Source organism: Aptenodytes patagonicus, chromosome Z, assembly GCF_965638725.1.
Source record: "Aptenodytes patagonicus chromosome Z, bAptPat1.pri.cur, whole genome shotgun sequence".
In the NCBI taxonomy this organism is placed as follows: Eukaryota; Metazoa; Chordata; class Aves; order Sphenisciformes; family Spheniscidae; genus Aptenodytes; species Aptenodytes patagonicus.
In genome coordinates this window covers 53,730,525-53,752,889 of record NC_134982.1, presented here as the reverse complement: position 1 = coordinate 53,752,889, position 22,365 = coordinate 53,730,525, and the positions used below count along the sequence as shown (strand labels likewise).

At 38.2% G+C, this 22,365-nt stretch overlaps 1 protein-coding gene across 2 annotated transcripts in view; it reads right to left on the bottom strand.

Annotated features, from left to right (window-relative positions):
- Positions 1-22,365, bottom strand: part of FBN2 (fibrillin 2) — a 185,186-nt gene that overhangs the window by 63,172 nt on the left and 99,649 nt on the right. For both annotated transcript variants that reach the window (XM_076362414.1, XM_076362415.1), the window contains exons 19-25: positions 21,947-22,072; positions 13,425-13,544; positions 8,210-8,347; positions 6,895-6,945; positions 6,282-6,407; positions 3,029-3,256; positions 347-472 (exon numbers count right to left, since the gene is read on the bottom strand). In XM_076362414.1, the coding sequence (XP_076218529.1) occupies positions 347-472; positions 3,029-3,256; positions 6,282-6,407; positions 6,895-6,945; positions 8,210-8,347; positions 13,425-13,544; positions 21,947-22,072 (915 nt within the window). The remainder of the gene's footprint in view (positions 1-346; positions 473-3,028; positions 3,257-6,281; positions 6,408-6,894; positions 6,946-8,209; positions 8,348-13,424; positions 13,545-21,946; positions 22,073-22,365) is intronic.

Here is a 22,365-nt window from a genome sequence, read left to right as displayed (position 1 = left end):
TGTGTACAAGAAGAATTGTTACATTTATTAAAGAATCAATTTCTTAAAGGGAAACTTAAGACAGCTGGCCATTCTGTCCAAAGATTAAGCTCTTAGAACTGGAGGAAATGAATGACATTAAGTTTCCAGATCACCAAGCTATGCAACAAGTGCAAGTTCCTTTAAAATGCCCCAGGGACGTGGTAGAGTCCCCATCACTGGATGTTTTCAAGATGGACAGGGTGCTAGATCATCTCATCTAGGCTCCCTTTCCCACAAAAGGTTGGAGCAGATGATCTTTTGAGGTCCCTTTCAACCTGGACTATTTTATGATTCTAGGAAAAAGTGGGGAAAATGCAAGACTTACCTGTACAGTTTCTTTCCTCCATATCTAAAGTAAACCCACTGTTACATCTACATTTGAAACTTCCAATTGTGTTTCTGCATTTACCATTCATGCACATACCAGGGAACACTTTACATTCATTGATATCTATGATATAAAAACAAAAGAAAAGAGCATTCTTAAGCACAAATATAGGTAAAATTAATGGGAATTTCCTGTTCCTTCTTACCAATTGCACTGGGCATAAAAGGCAGGGTTTGGGTTGCTGGGGACTGGAGGGATGGCTGCCTCCTACACAGGTTAGGAGAACGGAAAAATGAAATGGAGGAGGCAAGCAGGACATTGTTGGAGACACAACTGGAGATGCGCTCTTGGAAGGCAGAACCCCATGTCCGAGGAGAAACCCCTGAGGAACTGCCACCCCTGGAGGACCTATGTCAGGGCAGAGACACCCCTGACGAACCGCAGCCTGTGGAAGACCCACACCAAGGCAGGGATACCCTTGAGGGACTGCAGCTGTGGGTGACCCATGCCAGGGCAGGGACACGCCTGAGGGACTGTGGCCTATAGGTGACCCAAGCAGAGGCAGGAACGCCCTGAGGGACAGTGGCCCACGGGGGATGCATGTTGGGGCAGAGACACCTCTGAGGGATTGTGACCCACATGCAACCCCTGATGGGGTATGGAGATCCCTGAGGGACCATGACCTGTGAGTGATCCATGCTGGGGCAGGTACACCCCCCAGGGACTACAGTACATGAGTGACCCACACTGGGTCTGGGACATCCTGAAGGAGCATGGGCTGTGGACAACCCATGCTGGAGCAGGAACACCCCTGAGGGTCTCTGTCCATTGGTGGAGCCCATGCCAGGGTACAGGAAATGAGTAAGAAGGAAGGAGCAGCAAAAGAAAAGACTAAACAACAAGGGGTGACAAAGAGAAACCGTCGCAGTGTCCTCAAGGCCCTGTGCTGCCTACTGCCTCATCCATGGGACTAGCAGGGGCCGGACACCAGGAAGGGTGGAGGAAAGGTGCGGGGCTGAAGCCAAGCCTGGGAGTAGAGGAGAAAAGATGTTTCCCTACCTGTTGAATTGTTTATGCTTTCTTTGCTTCTCAATACCCAAACCAGTAATTAAAAGTTTATGTTAATCGGCAATCAACCAAATTCAGTGAAATTCGCCGAGTTGAGACTCTTTTGCCCATGATGCCAATATGTGTATTGTGCTCTGTTTTGCTTTCTAACACAATGAATATTCGTGGTGTTCCTAAGCCAGCTTGTAAAAGATGTAACTATTACCTGGTTGATTTTTTTTTTTTTTTAAGTTGAGATTGCCAGAGTGATATCTGGAGCTCAGTTTAGAAAAGGGTGATTTTTCTTTTGTAGAATATCAAATGAAATGTTTCACCTCTTCTAAATGCATTTTGCTGGACAGCTGGATAACACAGCCTGTTAAAGGATCTTGCACAGGACAAGTAAAGGTGTTTCATGTGTCAGCCTCTGTCATATGCACCCCCCCAACAGCATTTACAAACTTACTGAGCTTTTCTTATGCTCTATGATATAATTTGCTGGATTAATGTCCTTACCTGAGAATCATCTTTGATGAAACAAACTTCTATCTCCTACGTATTAGTGAGAATGGAAGAAAAGTGTGGTCCAAATACAAAAGCAGAAACAAGAAGCAAAACCTTACAAAAATCTTGGAGTGGACAAGATTTTATTATTATTAACTAATCAAGAATTTATTATTTCTAATTAAATAAATTTAATAAAAATAAACAATTTATTATTATCATTATTATTATTATTAAATTCCTTATTTGTTTAGTAAATCACCATTGAACGCTCAGAGCTTTGCCTGAGAATAGTAACTCCTGAAAATCAGAGCTTCTTTATGGTGAAGCGGAGGTCCAATCTGTTAAAGTTTTCTCAAGCAACTCAACACAAATGCTTCAGAATACATCCTTTTAAAAATAAATAAAATACTAAAACATTTCTGGATCACCTCAGCTTCTGCACACAGAAATTTGCAGTTTTTCTTCTCAGATCTCAGTCACCTAAAATATCTCAGATCTGGTTTCTTAACATTTTCCAGCCTCTTCAGTTTTCCTTTTGCTCTACAGGAGGTGAAGCTAGTAAAAACTGGACAAAAGGCTTTTATTTATTTCTTTATCACTGCAGCTCCTCATTATCATCGCCCTCGTAATTTTAATGCAAGAGACACCCTTCCCTTTTAATCACTTATTAATTCTGCAAACCACAGAAAGAACCCATCCTTCTTCAGTCTCTCTTTCAGAGAACCCTGGCCAAATTTTAGTAATATTTTACGTTTACATCTTAACTCCCTGACCTTATGGAACTTCATCCGACCCCCAGTGAACTGCAAAGCACTACCTTTGCACTTTTTCTGTTATTCTCATCATTCAGAGCTCCCCTCCCTTCAGTCCTGTCATAGTTATTTCCTTTTTCTCCTTACCAAATTCAAACTTTGCACCTTTTCCTTTTAGGCTCCTGTAACACTCTTGAGCACCATGCAAGCAGAGAGTTTCCCACCTGTAAGGTCAGCTCTTTCAGGCAAACACCTTTATAACATCTCACATCTCAAGTACATAGCAAACATAGACACAAATCCTAGCATTTTCTTAGAATATTCACCCACATGTACCTGTAATTCATTTTTAGATCCAAGAATGAACCCTTACCTTTGTAAAATGGCCTGCCAGTTAGAATATCTCCCCTGTTGGAAAAGCCAGGGCCTCTGGGGCACAGAGCCTCATATTCTTTGGTGCCAGGCTTAGGACACTCCTCGCAGTCGGAGCCCCAGGCAGCCCCCACAGCACAGCAGCAGGCATCCATACGAAACTTGCCAGGCACAGACTGAATGCACTCATCTTCATCCCATTTCAGGTAGCATTGCTCCATGCGAACATCTGCTCATTTTACAACAACAAATAGGCATTTTACCCTTTGCTAAAGTTTTCTGTTTTTAGAAGAACCTATTTCTGAGGCACGAGTACATGTGAGGCTCAGTTTCTGGGAGACAGATTTCTGCTCAAGACTCTACACTTCTGCACAACGTTCAACCATTTGAAGTTGCTATAGTTGCACCATAGTTAAGTTTCTGGATCTCTGTTGTACCACATAAAAGTACGAGCATTTCTTTTGCTGTCTCCCAATATCAAGATATACCATTATTTTGACGTGATTGTGCTTTTTAGGTTTCTATGTGTATTTGATAGGACAGAGACATGTATTTCTTTACTGTATCAGGTATTCTCATTTACAAATTGACCTGCATTCATGGTAAAAAAAAATATTCCTACCTATGTTTATATATTAAATTAATTTAATAATACAAGGAATAAAAAAAAAAAAAATTGCTGACCATTGTTAGGCTTACTTTAACACCAGTTAGCAGGAGAAAACAACATGGTTTCCAGAAAAATGAACTAGGGTTATACTCAAGGGTCCCACTTGCAGAAAAGTAGGTCAACCAAAAGACAGATCAACCAAGTGTGCGGTCAGAATCTGTACTTGCATACCCAACTGTCAGGAAATGTACCACGCACTGGTCTGTACACAGAAAAAATCAGCTTTGCTATCTCTCACAGACAGTAAAAAATAACAATAATAACCCATTTGAAAGCATCAGTACATTCCACACTTTTCACCTATTTGTATTTCAGCAAAGAATAATAGTTTAAAATTTTTAGAAAAAAATTTAGTATTTGTTAAAATATAAAATTAGTATAAAAAATGGGTTGTTAAGTCTCCACATGCTAATTTCTACAACATAGGAGAATTTCTATGCCCAAATTCCAAAAATCTGGCAAATAATACCAATAATGGGAAATGGACAGTATCAATTACAGCAGTGCTAGAGAAGATGTCTGTGATACAGAAATGTATTGGTAGCTTAATGGTCTCCAGGAAAAGAGAGTTATTTTCAGTGTGTAAGGAAGATCACAAGGACACACTGTGTCTGATAAAATAACTTCTGGATATATTCTAGAGCATCCTGACATGACTGAAATGGACTGGAGGTCAAGCTGTATTTTCAGGATAAATATAAGCATTTATGTTTCATATGGTATGGACTGGAAGTTAGGCTTTAGCAAACCTAACAGAACACTTAAATGCTTAGCACAAAAAGCTTTGGAGAAGACGCAAGGTCTAAAAATAACACAGATGAGCTGCTGAACTGTTTTCCATACAAGCCCTTCAACATTGTACAGATTTACAATATATATTTACCCTATGCACATGCGAAGTTAAACAATTTAGAAGCAAGTATAAGAAGTGGAAATTGTTCAAAGAATACTCATGGTTTCCTGCAAACTATTCCCCATCAAGATCACATTTACTTTCATTTCCAGCGATTCAGCAAACATACGGCTAATAAATATTTGTTTGCACTAAAATCACTGTACTGGATCCTGCAGGAAATAAACGTATTTCAGAAATACACGATATAGTGCACAGTGCTTGTGTAGCATAGAAGGCACATATCTTATAATATAAAAGGTCATTTTTTCATTATAATAAGAAAAGGAAACATGGCTTTGAGGGTAAAGGAATCCTGTGTCTTGCCTGAAAACGGCTCCTTTGTTCCAACTTTTCATTATATCTATCAACCACAATTAAATTCACACCTCTTCTTACCAAATTTCTCATTGAGAAATAATACAGGGTTGATGGCCACAGATGCCAGTGACTGGCAACAGAATTACTAATTTTGGGGGTGGGTGGGTGGGGGGATGGAACAGCAAGTAAAACCTGACATACAAAACTGCATATGGTACGCACAACCGCAACAGATACGTGCATCTAGGCAGACTTGGTTTTGAATTGCTTCTTTGTTCTGAGACATTTATACTGATTGCACAAATCTGCTTCATTTCAAAATTCTGCTTATTTTAATAAATATCCCTAGAATTACATTCACATTAAAAAAACCCACAACCTGGTAACTGTTTGTATCAGCTATTGGTAAGGCATAGTGCAATTAAAGCAAAAGTGTTTGCTTAAATTTGAATCTGCTTGAGGAAAGAGAACACTGTTGAAATAAAAAAATAAAGGTTAGAGTAGGAAAATCCTTGACATGAAGCAAGGGCTGAAATTTTTTTTTTCTTGTTCTGCTGCACTATATTCTTAAAAGAAATCAGTGCTGTCAGTAATCATATTTTTACAGTCCTTAGAACTGGTAAGAAAAATTAATATGGATTCCAGAATCTATTCTAAACATCCAGTACCCTGACTTTATCTTTTTTCATCTCTGACCACTGATTTCTAAAGATGCAGTTTAATAACACTAACTATACCTGCTACAGGATACTTCTGTTTTCTTGAACTTACACAGGGGTTCAGTATTTTTTATACCTGAAGTCTTTCCTAGAGAAATGTATGTCTTCATGCACATCATGTTTTCTCAGTAGAAGACACTAATCTGTACAACAAAGATGAAGCCTTATTTTTATCTACACTCATTTTGATTACTCTCAGGCAGACCAATTTGCAACAGCATATTCGTGCTACAAGGTAGTATCCAAGTTCCACAAAATGACTAGATAGCAATAGAGAAAAGCACCGTTCACTCTGCATTACAAGCTTCTGGCTGACCAGCTGACTGCTTATCATCTAGCTCCCGGAGAGTCAGACATTTCTGTTTGTGAACGGGAGTCAGAGTAAGGGTAGCACTCTAGCAAAACCTGTTTACTGCATTGTGGGCAAAACAAATCCTAACACAAACATTCATATTCCCCCAAGGGATTAACAGCTCTTCCCTGAACTGGCACAGGCATTTGATATCTAAGCAGGCATAAACTAAAACGTACGCTTAGCTGTTTTCAGAGGAATTCAGAAACAAACCAAACATCCTTTCACACCCCTTTGAGAGTAACTTTGGACAACTGTTGGACGCAGCTAAAAAGCTGGCAGAGTTGAGCGCACTCTTACCTAAACACACTCGCCCTGTTCCATCCAGCGTCAGTCCTTCAGGGCACTCACAGTGAAATGAGCCTCTGCTGTTAACACACCGCCCGTTGGGACAAACCCCCGGGAAAACATGACACTCATTTACATCTGTTGGGGAAACAAAGAGTTGAGTTATATGCTAACTCGACGGAGACAGCTACAGTTTTACTGAGAATTTAAGCTACATGAAAGAAAGAGAGAGGCTTTCATCCATACTGTATTGGGGTCTGAACACTGTTCTAAACAAGCATCTGGCTCAGTCTCAAGGGACTCTTGCAAGATCTTCAAGTCATAGGGCACTAAGATTCCACATTCTCTTCTCTAAGACAAGATGATGGATATGGCTGAGAGAAGGAAAAAACTGAAGGGATTAAACGTATTTTGAAGGAGCAGTTCCATTCTCTTTTTACCATTTTGATATTCTCCAACAAACAGTGTAACATAACACTTCCCAACAGTCAGGAACTGTTTGTGAAGGCATTCATCTAAGGTCAATATGATTATGCCTGACAAAAACAACAACATAATAAACCCCCTTTTATGTCATTTTCAAAGGAAAAAAAGTGACATCTTGAGTAAGAAGCAAAAACTTCACCTTCACAGGTAACACCCATCACTCTGGCAAATCCTCTTGAGCAAGCTGTGTCTGGAATCAAGCCAGAAAGATGTATCACTGCTTCAGAATGACAGAAATATAGGAGTAAATAATTCAAAAATAAACGGATCTTTGGAATTCTCTAATAATTTGACTGTATAAGGTGGTGAGTGCTTTAGCCTCAATCAAGAAAAGTACTGATTCACGCATTACTTAAAACAAGTGAATAGCTGAGGAAATTAAATCTTAGACAATTACTTTCTCATGTGCTTTCCTTAATGGAGACCAGAATGCTCAGCATCTAATCATATCAATCTCTGCACTCAGATGTTGCTGAAAGGTAAATTTCCTGTAAAGTTGCCTGAAGATTTAAAGCTTTAGTGATGCCAGTTATCACTAAAGGCTTTTCTTCCACTGCAGCTTAACAAAGGATCTGAGCAATGACATTATTTTAGGATATGCATGTAAAATGTAGCATGATGTAGTGATATGAAAGCTTGCTGAAATTTAACTAATTAGAGAATAGGAAATTAAATGGCCAAATGTATCCAGTCTGAGCTAATTAGACCAGATCTAATCTGATCTCTAGATCAGTTAGTTTTTCATTACTTTTACCAGTCTAACCTGACCATGCTGCTTTCTGGAGTCCAAAGTAGTATCTTTGCTTGATGTTGCACTGCACAGTTCAGAGCTCTGTCAGATGTTGTTTGCACCATGCTTGTTAGATGGGATACATGTGCCCACAGTTATTGTTCCAATTAAAAATGAAAGGCTAAAATGTCCTGACACTGGTTCAGCTGCAAGTGGCATTATTCAAACCTTATGGGGAGAATGCGGCACAGTATTTTTTCCACAAACTAGAGCACACAGTTAGGATTCCTGCTTCCAACTTCCAGACCTAGCCCTGTAATCTAATAGTAGTACTATTCTGCAATCAGTAATTGTACATAAACTATGTGTTTGAAAACAGCTGGAAAAAGTGTCAACAGTCCGCACCATAGAAAGCCATCAAGACTTTCACCAGATATTTCACTTTATTATTGTAGTCCTTACTTCCCTACCCCAATGCACAGTCCCTGTGGAGATGAAACATATGTAATTATTGAAAGATTTATTCACATGTTATTTCCTGGTAACTTCAAAGTTATTAGAATGATCTCTGATGGTGGAGATTACAAGTGATGCTAAATAAAACAACTTCATTTCATAGGTTTTTTGTGTTGTCTGTTTGTTTGTTTCTACACAGAAAATGATGAGAATCTATATAGTGGTACTTCCTCTCTTCTCCCAAAAGATGCAGGATATAAGAGCATACCTAATTCACATCGCTCACATGGGCTGCCCCAAGCTGCTCCTAAGGTAGCACAGCATTCAGATTTCAGCGTAGCACCATTGATGTTGACTTCACAGCGACTGTCTTGGATGTTAAGCCAGCAAGTCCCCTTGAGGCTATCTGCAGTGGAATAGAAAACAAGATGGAATTGTCACAGCAAAAAGAGCTGGCATGCCATGTTCATGCCACCAGTAGACAAGAGTACCAAGGGAGTGCAGGCTTTCTTTTAAAAGAAAACCTTCCATCAGAGTCATTCTGTACACAGTTTAGTTCAGAAGTGGTGGAAAGAAATAGCACTATCACTAAAAGTGAGCAATAGAGCACACTATTGCATGCATTTTATAGCCCAGGTCCCACAGCTAGCAGACATCCTCCAGATACTACAGTGGATTTATTTATTTATTTTATCTAGTGACTTACCCATCTAAAATACACAAGTTATAACAAAAGCAGGGATCACAACCTGGGACTCCCCCTTCCAGCTGCCTGCCTGAACCACTGGGTTATGAAATCCAAGTGCTCTTGCCTTTCTCTCACTCAGTGAACCTTCAAGGTTGTCAGGAAGGAAAAAAAGACAAAAATGTGGGGGATAGGGGTGTGCTATATTCTTTGAGCGGTCTGGTTCTGCTGATGCATTAGCTATGCTTTGAACATGCCTGTTAGGTTATACTCCACTCTCTGCTCCTGAGGGCTCAGCCCCAGCACACCCAGCTCCTGAATCACAAACTGGATGGCCACGCTGGGAATCCAGACCAGCTCAGGGCAAACCCATTCCAGCAAGTGCCCAGCCACGTCAGGCAGCACCTCCTGACAGCAGCCCAGGATAGATAGCCACTGAGCAGAGGGGAGGTTTTCAGCCACAAGTGTTTTCTCTGCTGCCTGAAATCCTCTGAAATTCTCTTTTAGGTACCCAAATCTTCAAGTCTTAAAATCTATGCTTTCAGCACCCAAGCCATTTTTTAAAATGTCAGTTAGATCCTAAATCAGTTTACATACTTTAAAAGTTGTACCTACAGCACCTTTGCTTAGTACCTTTACAATGTTACACTCAAATGGTATAAAATTTCTTGAAGCAGGCAACAACCTTTGTGATCAGATCGCAAAAGCAGTCTGTAAAGATCTAACCCAGATTGGGAGGTCAGCTGTGTAGAGTTTAAATGCATGTGCATACTCAGAGTTCAAATCTAAGCAAGTGGCCCAGATGAATTTAATGAGATGACTAATGAAAGAGGAATAGGATTTGGCTTTAAGATTTACATATATTATATGTACAAAAAGCCAGACCACCTATTAGGCGCTGTTGGTCAGTACTACCAATACCTCATATTTAGGAGCAATGCACTTAGGATAGAATAATAATAATATAAGCTATATAAAAATAGCTTATATTTTTCAAACAACTTCAACTTTTCTACAAAATTGTCATGTTATACAATTATGTAGACCACAGAGAGCACAACACTTCTTTGGCTAAAGTAACAGGAAAAAAATTGGCCCAAGAATGTGACTAGAATCAGCCCTAGAAACTGGGCAACATACTTCATTAACAGTTAAGTGTAAAACAGTTGTATTATTTAGGTTAATGTTGATCTCAAACACATGGGGCAGAACACCACGCTTAAACAACTGCACAAACCAACTAGGGGTACAGAAGAGTGGAAAAGGCATCTTTTCCACACCTTGATCAGCCTTTAGCTAACAGTCAAGACTTGGGTTAACATAACAAGACCAAAGACAAAACCTGGACAGTCGTTAGCTGGGTCGGCTCTTACCCAGTCATGGGATGGGCATGTCCCTGGTCATCATATGTCCCAAATTCAGGGACCAACAAGGGGGGAGGGAATATAGGTTCTTTAGCTGCTCTTTGCTGCCCATGTGTTGATGTCTCTGCTTTATGTTATCAAAATGTAAATGCTTCCATTGCTTTATTCACTAGAAGTTTCTTGAGCTCAATATTATTTATTTTTAGTAGCCAACTTTACAGGATGGAAAAATCAAACTAATATCTCAAAAATGATTTAAACTATACAAATTAGCAGGTGACTTTTCTCACACGAGCTGCATCTACATTATCCTGCCAAAGTCTGCTTGTCTTGTCTTTTTCAGGCTATGAGTTAAATTTCCTTTATTTTACATAATCTCTCTTGTCCAGATGAAATCTACAATGGGCAGTCACTGTGACTTTCACTTTGGTGAAAGTTATTATCCAGCATCAAAGCATTCTTTCTGTTGCTTGCATCTCTGATTCTGACTTGAAGAATATATGCATACTACAGGCAGATGGCAGCCTGCTTATTGTGCACTGTACGAATTCCACAAATCTTGACTAAAACATGCATAAAAAGCATATATTAAGTGCATATTTCAAAAAGCACAGATCACAGTATCCCTACTGTATGAGCAATTACCAAAATAGCAATGCAACACTTGTACCACCAACAGATGTATTTCAAAAACAATTCCACTTTTTTCCTCTAAGAGTGAAGCCTCAATATTGCAAACACTGTCAGTGTGCAAGTGAAATAAATGCAAAATATGTCAACATTTTTGCTGGTTTTGGTTGCTTATATTGTAACTGCTGAACTAACAACCCTCATCTGCTGGAGGTTTGAGCTTAAATTTGAGCACAAATGTTGTGACTTGAATTCTGACTGTAATTTGAGCAAGTCATTTCTTCTCTACCCAGGAAAGCTCACAGAAAGACATAAATTACTCCCATCTGTGCTCAATTTCTACAGGTAATATGGATGCAAATGGTTCAAGCCACCTGGTTCTTCAGCCTTGAGGCTGAGCAGACTGAGCAAAAGAGCTAGAGGAACTGACAGACTGAAGTCTTCTGTCATAGCTTCTCCATATAAAATCAGTCTAACGTGCCATACACGACCTGAGTCCACAAGACAGTGAAAATCAGCAATAAGACCAAGTAGCAACAAAAACATTGGAGCAATAAATTGTAAAAATAAAATTAACAGTGGTTATGTTAATCCTTTCTTATCCTAACATTGTTGTCGTGCTTCTACTTAAAAATTTTGTGCTATTTTTATGTTCAATAACTTTAATCATCATCATGAAAGAAAGAAAGAAAAACTTACTTTTATAACGTAGGACTGATTCTGGTTCTGACATCAGAGCAAATTTGAAATTAAAGAAAAACTAGAGAGGGGTCAGAATCTGACATTACCTAACTTTGATCATTCTTATGAAGAATACAACTCATTCTCAAAACACCACACTATTTGAGCGATACATTTATGTTTTGGCATATGCTTTTCATATCTGATGCTACAGGAATGCTTTACAGGAGCAAACCACTAAAGAAATTAGAGCAAATACATTTAATATACAAGTCTCTCACTGCAGTGGTAGTGGGAAAAAACAACTTGCTCTACTGTAGAGATATAAAATGGCATACATTCAACACGAGCATTTGCAAGTTTTTCACACAGTAAACTACCTATAACTTCCAACCCCTTACTCACTTTTCAATAATCCAGTCTGCCCTCCTCTCATCCCTACCAATTCCATTGGAAATTTTGCCAAGGTAGAAAAACATACAACTGGGCTCTGACAGTATAAATCTGTATGTCTTGCATTAGCTGTACTTCTGACCCTTCTGTCCTAACATCCTCACCTATGTGAGAGTACAGAAAACCCTCCCTGACACGATTTTGGTCAACGTAAAACATTAATGATTAGGCTCACAGTATATAGGTGGCTCCTATTCTTCACTTTTTATCTGACTATTCAGGGGGATTTTTTTGTTTATGTTTTATGTTACTTATCACTAATATTCAGGGCAAATGGGACCTCACACTGTAAATATTCCAACGGAAACGATTCGCAAAGTAAATCCAGATCATTGTTATAATCAGGCCCTTAGTGAACTTGTAGCACCTTTGGATGTGAGAACACAACAAGATTAAAAATAAGCAGTACAAAAAAGCACAGTTTAGTGTGAAATTAGCACAATGTAATAAAGAACAAAAGCAATACTAAACTTTACTGGCTGGTGATGCTACAAGGAAATCTAAGAGACGGCTTAGGCACAAAAGTAACATCCACTTAAAAAACATAGTAAGGCATAGGCAGACTCCATCATTAAATGGAAACTTGAGTCTTTGCATTCAATTTCCTATCTTAGGAAAATCCTGGCAAGGCAGGAAAGTTGAATCAAGAACACGCGACAAATCCAGGTTAAAATAAAAGGAACATTTAAAGTTATTAATGACACTCCAATCCCATTTATCCCACATATCCTAACATGAAACAATGGCAGCTTGCGATCACCTGAGAAGTACAGATGTCTCCAATCCTTTGAGTTTTCTTGGAAAGGCAAGAAAAAAAACATTAATGAATGGCTTCCAAAGATAATGCCAATGACATCTTGCAGACAAGTGTTGCTGCTAGCTCCAATAAAATCTGTGCAGTGCTCTGCTTTTTTTCGATGCAACAGAATCCTCAAAGGATGCTAACATTAATTTATTTTTATATATATGTATTTTGTGCGTGTATATATATAAAACCAAGACAATACTCATGTTTCTGCTCCAGGGGCAGGGATCCTGACAAACTCAGATCTGTCTTACTCAACTTTAACAGCTTCCTACAAAAGAGGTAAAGTATGAGATTGTGCTATAATGCAAAATCCATTAACATTTCCTTATAGCTAGGAAAGTCAGTCTTCACAGTTTATGAAGAATGTCCTGAACCCTAGAAGCCACGTGTTTTCCTATCACTATTTGAGTAGATGTTCCTCCACTTTACTTGCTTTCTTGTCTCAGATTTAAAAGTGGCCAAAGGACTGAGTGGGCATTTCTGCTTTACAGTTTCTCAACTACCAGACTAATCACCTTTATAGAATATGAGCTTTACTCATATTCTCATTCTCCCAAAGGACAAGATAATTCCTATTAATAAGAAGACATCCCCACTCTCTCCCACCAATCAATACCTGCATTTCACCACTTTCACCATAGTTTGGACATCCTCATAAATTATGTTTCTCTCAGTTTGTTCCTGCTTCCATGGAAGCAATCAAATTAGTACGTTTGTTTGGTCTCACCTACAGAACTAGACATGTCGTCTGCTATCATGAGGAAATTAACCAAATGCATTATTTTCTTGCTTAATTAATCAATATGATCAATGTTTTTCAAGTTAGTAAGAAAAAGGGAAAGTAACAGGAAGAAATACCCACCAATGCATATCAGTCCTGTAGAGTCCAACTTGCTGCCAGGTGAACATTCACAATTGAAAGATCCAAGATTGTTCCTGCAGGCACCATTGACACATGGGCTGCTTTCACATTCATTTACATCTATAATCCAGAAACAAAAGACACTGTTAGAACTACGATGTGCTTCTGGAAAATATTATACAGTATAAATGCTGCTGTGGACCATGATTTGCCAAGACTGCCTGGTATATTTGCCCCCCCCTAGCATGACATTCAAAAGATACAGGGACAGACAGGTAGCATGTATGTGCATGTGTATAGGAGCACGTATTTTGAAAGTGTTAATTAAAAGGCTCTTTTCTACAAAGACAGTAATTTCCAACAACTTGGACTATAAAGTTTTCCAGCATCAATTATAACTGTCCTGTGAGAAAATAAAACTCTTTTTTCACAGAATGCAATGCATTCCCAGCCACAATACGCAGTGCACAAACAAAGGCCTTATTGTTTCTGTCATTTATGGCTCCATGAGGCTTTGGAAGAATTAAGAAAACCCTGTCAGAAGCAAAATATTACAATGCTGGCTGCAATTCTCTAGTTCTGGAAAGCATTCAAGAAATAGGAGTTGAAACTGGAATACTGTAAATGGTACTTCCCTCTAGCCCCTAACTCCTTCTATTTATTACCCCTGTGAGTTTTTTAAGCCTGTTCACATGTAAGAATAGGACCCCTGCAGACAGTATTATTCGCTGATTTTTTTTTTTAAGTGAAATCAGTTTTAAGGTTAAAACAATACTAGCAAATTCTTTCAAAGAACAATTGCAGATGCATATCCACCATTTCCTCCTGAACTCAACCAATTGCATTTTTTGATTTGGGTCCTGAATCAAGCCATACATTCTAATCCAAGCAGACAGTTCCTTCGGTGGGTCAGAAATAAAACTGTTTAGTGCTTGCTTATATTTGCTAGTAGTGCTTGAGGAATAATGTCATATCCATAAACTAAAATAGCCTGATTTAAATTAATTACAAATTAATACAGTACCTAGTTAAGCACTGGAAACATTAATAGCATCAAGAGATCATTTTCAAGACAAATTAAAATATCTTCCTTATTTTTAGAAGTCATGAAAAATGTACCATTTGCTATTTGACATATTATGATGCATCAAGCCTTCATTTCACTAGACAAGTATTCTTTCATGATCTTCTGGGGTATGTTTAAAATACTCACCAAATTATGTATATATTAATAAAATAAAAAAGAAAGAAAAAAGAGAGCTGGAAAATGCCCAGAAATCGGTAAACTTAGGAAACTGTGATCTCTCTCTTCATGCCAAAAGCAAGCACTTAATTTAAAAGCCAATTTTCACAGTCCCTTTACTTAATGGGATTACCTACAAAGAGCAAATAGGACTTGTCCTTGAATGCCAGCAAGTTTTCGAATAGCAACAGAGCTTTACATTTGTGAAGTTTACTCTTAAACTTGTGGATTACCCAGTTTACACATTAATCATACACAGATGCAGAGATATAAAATCTAGGAGGCCTTATCAGGTCAAGACAGTGTGTTACATGAACACACCCACACAGCTTCGATCACACCCACACAGCTTCGATGGCTGGCTGTACTGGGCTAACTGCGTCGGCAGTGCCCAAGCTGGTAAGCCGCATCCTACTATGGGCTGATAGTCCTGTAGGGCATTAGGCAGAGTTTCCATGTTTCTCTGCAAACAGCCTGCTTAGACGCAGTTGGTCGTGTTGTCTCAGGTTGGGTTCTGAGCCAGCTCATTATGGAGAGTACAGCACAGTGTATGAGCAGGTAGGGCCAGGCCGCGTCTGGCACTGCTCATGTACTGACTTGATGTGCTGGGAAGTGCAGTACAGAGGTAATCAAGCAGATCTAGAAAGCCAGTTTGTTCTGACAGAGCAAGCTCTAAGTCCCTCTGTATCTGAGCTGGCAATCTGGAGAGCGCACCGACATTTATCTGCTCTGCACCCCTTCTCCTCCCTGTAAATACTTTCACACTTTATTACCTAAGGTTTTATTATCCAAGGTATGCTCCCTGCCTCCCTTGCTTTCTGCTCTCTCCCCAGCCACCAATACCTGGTAGTGGAGAGTAGTCTCTGCTGCTTTTGCAGAGAAACCAAGTATCTGGTTCCCACAATTAGAAACAGATCACACTGAGACAAAGAAGTCATCTTAAATATGTACTGTGTGTCAAATAATTCTCTATAGAAATTCTCTTGGAGAAAGATACACTTTTTCTTCCTTTCCATCTGTCATCTTGCTTTCAGCAGTTTGGCTAGCTTTAAAAAAAATGAGAAAAATGGAAAAGATGGGACAAATTAACTAAATTTAAGCTATATATAGTTTCTCCCTGTCAAAGGCATCAAATGTTCACTGTCTCTTAAAGTCCAAGAACAAAGGGACATCCAATGAAGCTGGCTGGTAGCAAAACAAGTAAAGAAATGGTTCTTTACCCAACAGGAAGAGAAATTGGAAATCCTTGCCCTAGGATGCTGAAAGCTTGCATTAATCAATGGCAGTCTGGACAAGTTCATGAAAGATAAATTCACCAAGGTCTGTATAAGGTAAAGATCCTACTTCTGGTGCCAGAAGTCCCCGAACCACAACTGTTGGGGATTCAGAGAGTATTTTTGGAAAGTAATGTTGTATAGTTGCTCTGTTGTGGGTCAGGGCGATCTTTGATCAGTCTCTGCATTTATGTCTTTGCTTTTATGCAGATATGATTCTCTGTCCAGTCAGTTGCAAGTGCTCTTCCCTGCTTTTAGGTAAGATGGGACTTCAGAAAAGTTCCCATGATCTGTGCCACAGAATCTTTGGGGCTTTTGGACAGTAGTCTCCTCTGAGCACATGCAAAATGAGACTTACAACTTGGCCACATCTGAGCACATTTTCAGAGTAAAGAGGCACCATCCTGACACAAAAACTACTCAAGAAATTTCAAGCTCCAACAGCATAGAGGAGCAACAGCTTTTAAAAGAAAAGGTCACAAGGTTTGCATGTTTCTAAATACACAAATCAACATGTTCTTGGAAACAAACAAAAAGTTTTGTCTGAATTTTTTTAAAGGCAAAATTAAAATCTAGTCTGACTCAGACACCCAGTGAAGAAAATTACAGGTCAAGTGCTTGAAGTCTGCTGAAGATATTTGTAGCTGAAAACAGGTGATTTTCATGTGAAGTGTCACATGGTTTTAACAGCTGGCAGTCCAACCACACACAGGTCTGCACATACACAACCAATGTGCAAGACAAAACACTGTATTAAGCAGATAGTTGCCACTATCCAAAACATCACTTCAATCATATTCAGAATATAAAAAAATGCATGAAACTTAAAATACTTCACATTTATAGATGTAATATGAGGTTATCGTGCCTATCTTTAATTCTCTCTGATACTTAGCAAGTTAGGTTTGCAATCAATTTTCTTCTAGGAAAACACATCTTGTATTTCGGGTTTTCAGAGTTAACAAGAAACCCAAACCTAATAAAAAATAGTTGAGTGCCACACCTGGAAGTCAGTGTCCCTGAAACTACAACCAAAGATAAGTGAGTAAGTGGAGACGGAGGGGCCAAAACATCTAAAGTTCAACAGTTTATGAAGAGTGAAGCAGCTCTCTTGATTTCATGGGCCATGTTCTTCATTCTCTGCCCAAAGACAGTGAAAGGAGAGAAAAAGACTCAAACTGAACATACAGGTCACCAAAAATGGGGAAGAAGAGGAAGGTGACACACCACCGTCAGAGCCGAACACTTTCTAGACTGGGATAACTGCCTGTCCATTTCAAGCCAAAGTCAGACGATCTAGTCTAAATCTTCACTCAAGTCTGCATCAAACATATTCCTTGGCAAAACAGCTGACTTGATCTGCCAAGGTTGCTGCTGTCTGCAGGGAATGTTCCCCTTTCACCCTTCTTCCTCCTTTTTCTCCCAGTCTCAGTTTCTATGCTTCTCAAGTGCCAGTGCCAGTCCCTCACTGATCCCACAGACAAATAGTCACTTTCCACCTTCTGGGATGAGAATGGCAGAAGCTGGTTGCCAAGAGCGGGGGTAAGGGAAGATGTATCACAGAACCAGACTCCTCCTCATTTCACTGTGCCTTGATGCAGGTGAAGGAATACTCATCCCATTTCTGTCTACGGAGTAGAAAGAAGGAGAGCAGTTTTCATGGAGGATTAGGGTACGCCTATCTGGAGGCATTAACTTCTGGTTGTTTCTAAAACGATCTTGTGACTACGCTCTAGGCCTCTAATCCTGAAAAAAACAGTTTGTTACTTTCTGCATTTGACATGCTTCAGCACTATGCTAGGAAAAAAGAAACAAACAAACAAAAGAAACAAAAAACAAAACCAATGCTTTTTGAGTATTAGCAGGTTTATAATATTGCATTGACTACTCCCCAAAACCACCATTCAGGAAAAAAAATAAATAAAGGATGAATGCACTTCAGCATTAGTGCTCTGCCGAATCAGGAGAAAAAGTATCATGTGCACAATGTAAACAAACTCCAAAAATTGTTTCCATATACCTTCTTACAATAATATTAAATTATAATTTTAACAAGAGTGAGCAGGAAACCAAATTGATTTTAATACTGTTTTATATTTTAAAATAAAAGCCACTATGTATGAAAATACTTATCAGGGTTTTTTTTTAAAAACATTTTTTTTCCTTAAGTAAAGTGAGTGTACATTGTAAATGTCAGAGGAACAAAAATTGAAACAGTCCACTGTACATGCCTGGAAATGAACTTCAAAGCACATCTGGTTTACATTTAACTAGTTATGTCACTGGAAACACAATCTAAACCACAAAGCTTGTTGTAAAAATCTCAACTTTCACAGACTCTGGAGCCTCAAACAACTCCCCAACTCCCCACAACAAATTGATAAAAAATTTCAGTTGAACTATAAATGAAAACACTGAAGGGTTTTGTTCTTTCTTCGCAGTTACTGATGAGAGTTATATTAATTAAAAATATACTGGTGAGTAATAAGCATCAGAGCATTTTCAGAGCACAATACAAAGCTTTTGGCTATAGAGGTTTTTTACAACTAGTGAACTTGTAACTCCAAACCAAATTACGTAGTGTTTCTTTGAAAACAGAATTTGGACAGAAAGAGATTAATTTATTCCTCTACTGCCAACCCACTCAACATTAGAAAAAATGTAATACATTTAATAGGTTTTATAGACAGTTTTATGCCAAACCCCTCTTGATCAGCTTTTTTACCTGATCAGCTAAATTTAAACACCAATCTATGATATTAAAGATGAAGATGACAGATCCTTCGTGACCTATGTATGTAAGTTAATGTAGACAACAATATTGAAAGAAACTGAAAACCCTTCAGATTCTGCTGTACAGACAATAAAAAATGAGAAGTATTTTAGGGTGAGTACGCTAACTATGTTGAGAAAGGAAATACTCATAGAAATCTGAAGTTTTAGTTAATGATCAGTTGTTCGTTGTTTTTTTTTTTCCCAAATGAGAAAACAGGATTTTTTTTCTTCCATTAACAGGAAGTTTTATTATTTTAAATATTACTGCAACATTCATGCCCAATCACAAGCTCATTGCTCAGAGTTCAGCAGACATACAGGATTATGAAATACAGCCAAGAGAAGCACAGCCACTGTTATTCTACAAAATGGCAAAATATCCTCCTTTTCAGTAACAGGCTAAACCTGACGACCACCACGAAAGGGAGATGAGACAGGGACAGATCTATCCTTTTTTAGAATCTTTTGGAATATCAAATAATACTCTTTCATTAGTCTTTGCAGGAGCCACAGTACAAATATTGCAAACACGTACAGATGCACATTCTTTTATGAATATCTAAAAAAAAGTTAAAAAAATGAGATTAAATGCATTAATTAAAATATCACCAAACCCACCAAACAGAAACCCAAACAGCCTTACTTAATGAGCTTGAATGATCATCTCAGTAATTATTCTTTCACAATAGAATATCTTTTAATTTACATAACAACCTGCTTAAATAAAGTGTGTGTGCATTTTCTACCTCATGCTCAGGTTGACTCGAGTTGTGAAATACCTCACTTCCTGTATTACTAGATGTCTGTCAGAGGCACTATAACGTGTTAGTTTGAATAAATCATACTGGTTCTTTACTCATGCTTTTAGAATTGATTCATAAACTGTAATTTGGGGAATGCACCTAATTAATTCCCTTAGATGAAACCTAAAAGTGGTCACATTCCTTAGAAAAATGCGCTAAGGTGCCATTAAGAGGGGACATGCATGCCATTTGGATTTCTGCTAGTATCTTCTCTTCATATACTTTCCTGTAAATTCTATTTTATCTTAACTGTAACTTTTTTTTTGACACTACGGTTTTGCAGTCAATATCAGCTGGCAATTCTATCTAAAGAAGTCAACCTCTCCTCAATGAACTATTAATTCAAATGAACTAGTAAATTCATTTCCACTCCAGATAAACTCTCCCTCAAGCTATTCTCCACTCACACACCCCCTTCACAAAAAAACTAAGATTAGGGACTCCCAGATTTGGTTCACTATATCATGATCCTCAAACTTCTTCTAGCACAAGAGAAAACACACTGCAATGATGATAAGGATGTCCAGAAGACAGAAAAGGTCACTTTTTTCCTAAGGCTGTGGTTGCTCAGTGCAACCATGAAACCACTTTGTTGTTCTTGTTGTTGTTGTTGTCAAATCCTTATTTTGAGCGTTTATATTACTATTACTACCATTAAAAAACAAATTCATGTGTTATATTTGAAAATCGAGATACATTTTATTTCAATAATTTCAGCTAGGTTTTTTTCATTCTCACATCTCATTCATCTATCTTTTGGTCAGTGTTATCCTCTGAAGTTGATGGCCTTTTCATCTTGGTAATGAACGTCTCCCTTTACCATACGATTTCAGTTTTTCTGTCTAGGAGATTCCTTAAGGAACATGCACATTAAGGACACACAGTAAGCTATTTTCACAGCTAGAAATCTTTCAGTGCATGGAAACTAAACATACAGACAGACCCTGAAGAATAAATTTCACCTGAACACTGTGGATAGATACTAGGCATTGAGACAACTTAGCAGAGAGAGCACTATAAATCCATGGGGGTATGATATAAGAAAAGCCCTAATCTGAACAAGTGCTACTAATTTGTAACATACAGGGAGAGAAGAAATTTCAACTTTTAAAAGTGACCTCTGAAACACACATGTACTAAAATATAAAGGAACATAATTTCTTTTGAACAGAAAGGGTGAAGAGGTGAATGATTTGATACTACCAGAATTCAAACCATTTCATGAGATGTTTTGAATGTAAACATATGTTCACTTTCCAAACAGTTGGAGACATTCAAAACACTATTGCCCTGCCATGTTGCTTGCTTCCACTCTGCTGAAAACTGGCAAAGAACATGAGTGCTCCTCACCTGCTTCAGCGCAAAGTTAGCCCGTTCAGTATATTCTGCTGAGGAAATGGTTTAAGTTAACCTGACTGATCTTACACAGCAAGAATGGTTTACAGAGTGCTTCCACCTTCCTTTCTATGTGTTTGTTTAGCTGTATGGCAGTAACTTCTGTCTGATCAGTAATAACAAGCAGCTGAGGACAATAATGTCTTCCACTGCTTCAGACAAATCTGGTTGATGGCATTTATTCACATAATAGGTATTCCATAACAAAGGATTATAGCTTCCTCATCACTCACTCAAATGCAAGACTATTTACTATAAAAACTTTCTAATGATAACAAATACTGAGATTTACGGACCATGGAACCAAATAAAAGAAATGCAAAAGAACAGTAAAATTCTACTACTCTGAATACTCATTAAAAATTGAGACAAAAGTTAATGCTTCTATTTTGACTTTTTTTGTACAGCCTTTATTTTTTTTAATAATTAAAACTTCTCATTAGTTTCTGCTATGTAACATTTTCATTGATCTAACATCTGTGTTCATTAGTAATGTAAGAAAGCGATTTTGATTATACTGTAAAAATAAAGGACAATTTTAGTATATACCAGGCAGTAATATCCAGATTCTGGAATTCAAACATCACATAAAGCATCACAAATACCAGAATTTGATCTAGAATTAACTACCACCACAGACTGAAGGAAGAAAAGAAAGAAAAGACTCTGGGATCAAAATAGACGCATTTACCTAAACGACAGACTAGGTGTCCCCGCTACATGACCAAAGGGAAGCACATATTCCCCTTTATTCCAGCTTAAAAATGTTTTATCTAAGGAAAGGACAATATTTTAATATAAAAAAATGAACTGATTACTTTGAAAGAAATTCAATGGCAAGACCCGACACACTAAAAAATATTGCAGAGAAATTACAAAAGGAATGCAATGATATATGCAACATCTTAGTTCTGTCTTTTCCTCGTCACCATTCTGAATCTTTTGGGATCGTTTAGCTTTAATGTTTTAATAGCTAATGTTTTAATTAGCTTTAATAAGCAATACAATTAACACAACTTGCAGATTTTTCACCTTCACATGTGTCTGTCTCAGTGCTGAACACATAACCCTTTGGACAAGTGCAGCTGTAACTTCCAGGGGTGTTTCGACAGAGCCCGTTATCGCACAGCAGCCCGTTCACTGAACATTCATCAATGTCTGCAAAAAGATGAGTTAGACATACCAATGAGTGCAAATGCCATGAGATGCCTTCACCTCCACAAGTAGCCCCCGTTGCTTTCTACAGCAACAATTAGGTTGCTGGATATGCAGTTTTCTACAACAGTGACTGAGCAAGGAGAAATGCCAATTCTCAGTTTCAAAACTCTAATTCATTTTCAGATTCTTATTACCAAAAATTCTGTTCTGCTTTTAAAGTTTTTCATTAGCAGGCTCTAAAAATAGCTCATGGTTAGTCTTAAGATAATAATTATGTTTTCCTGAATGACCTT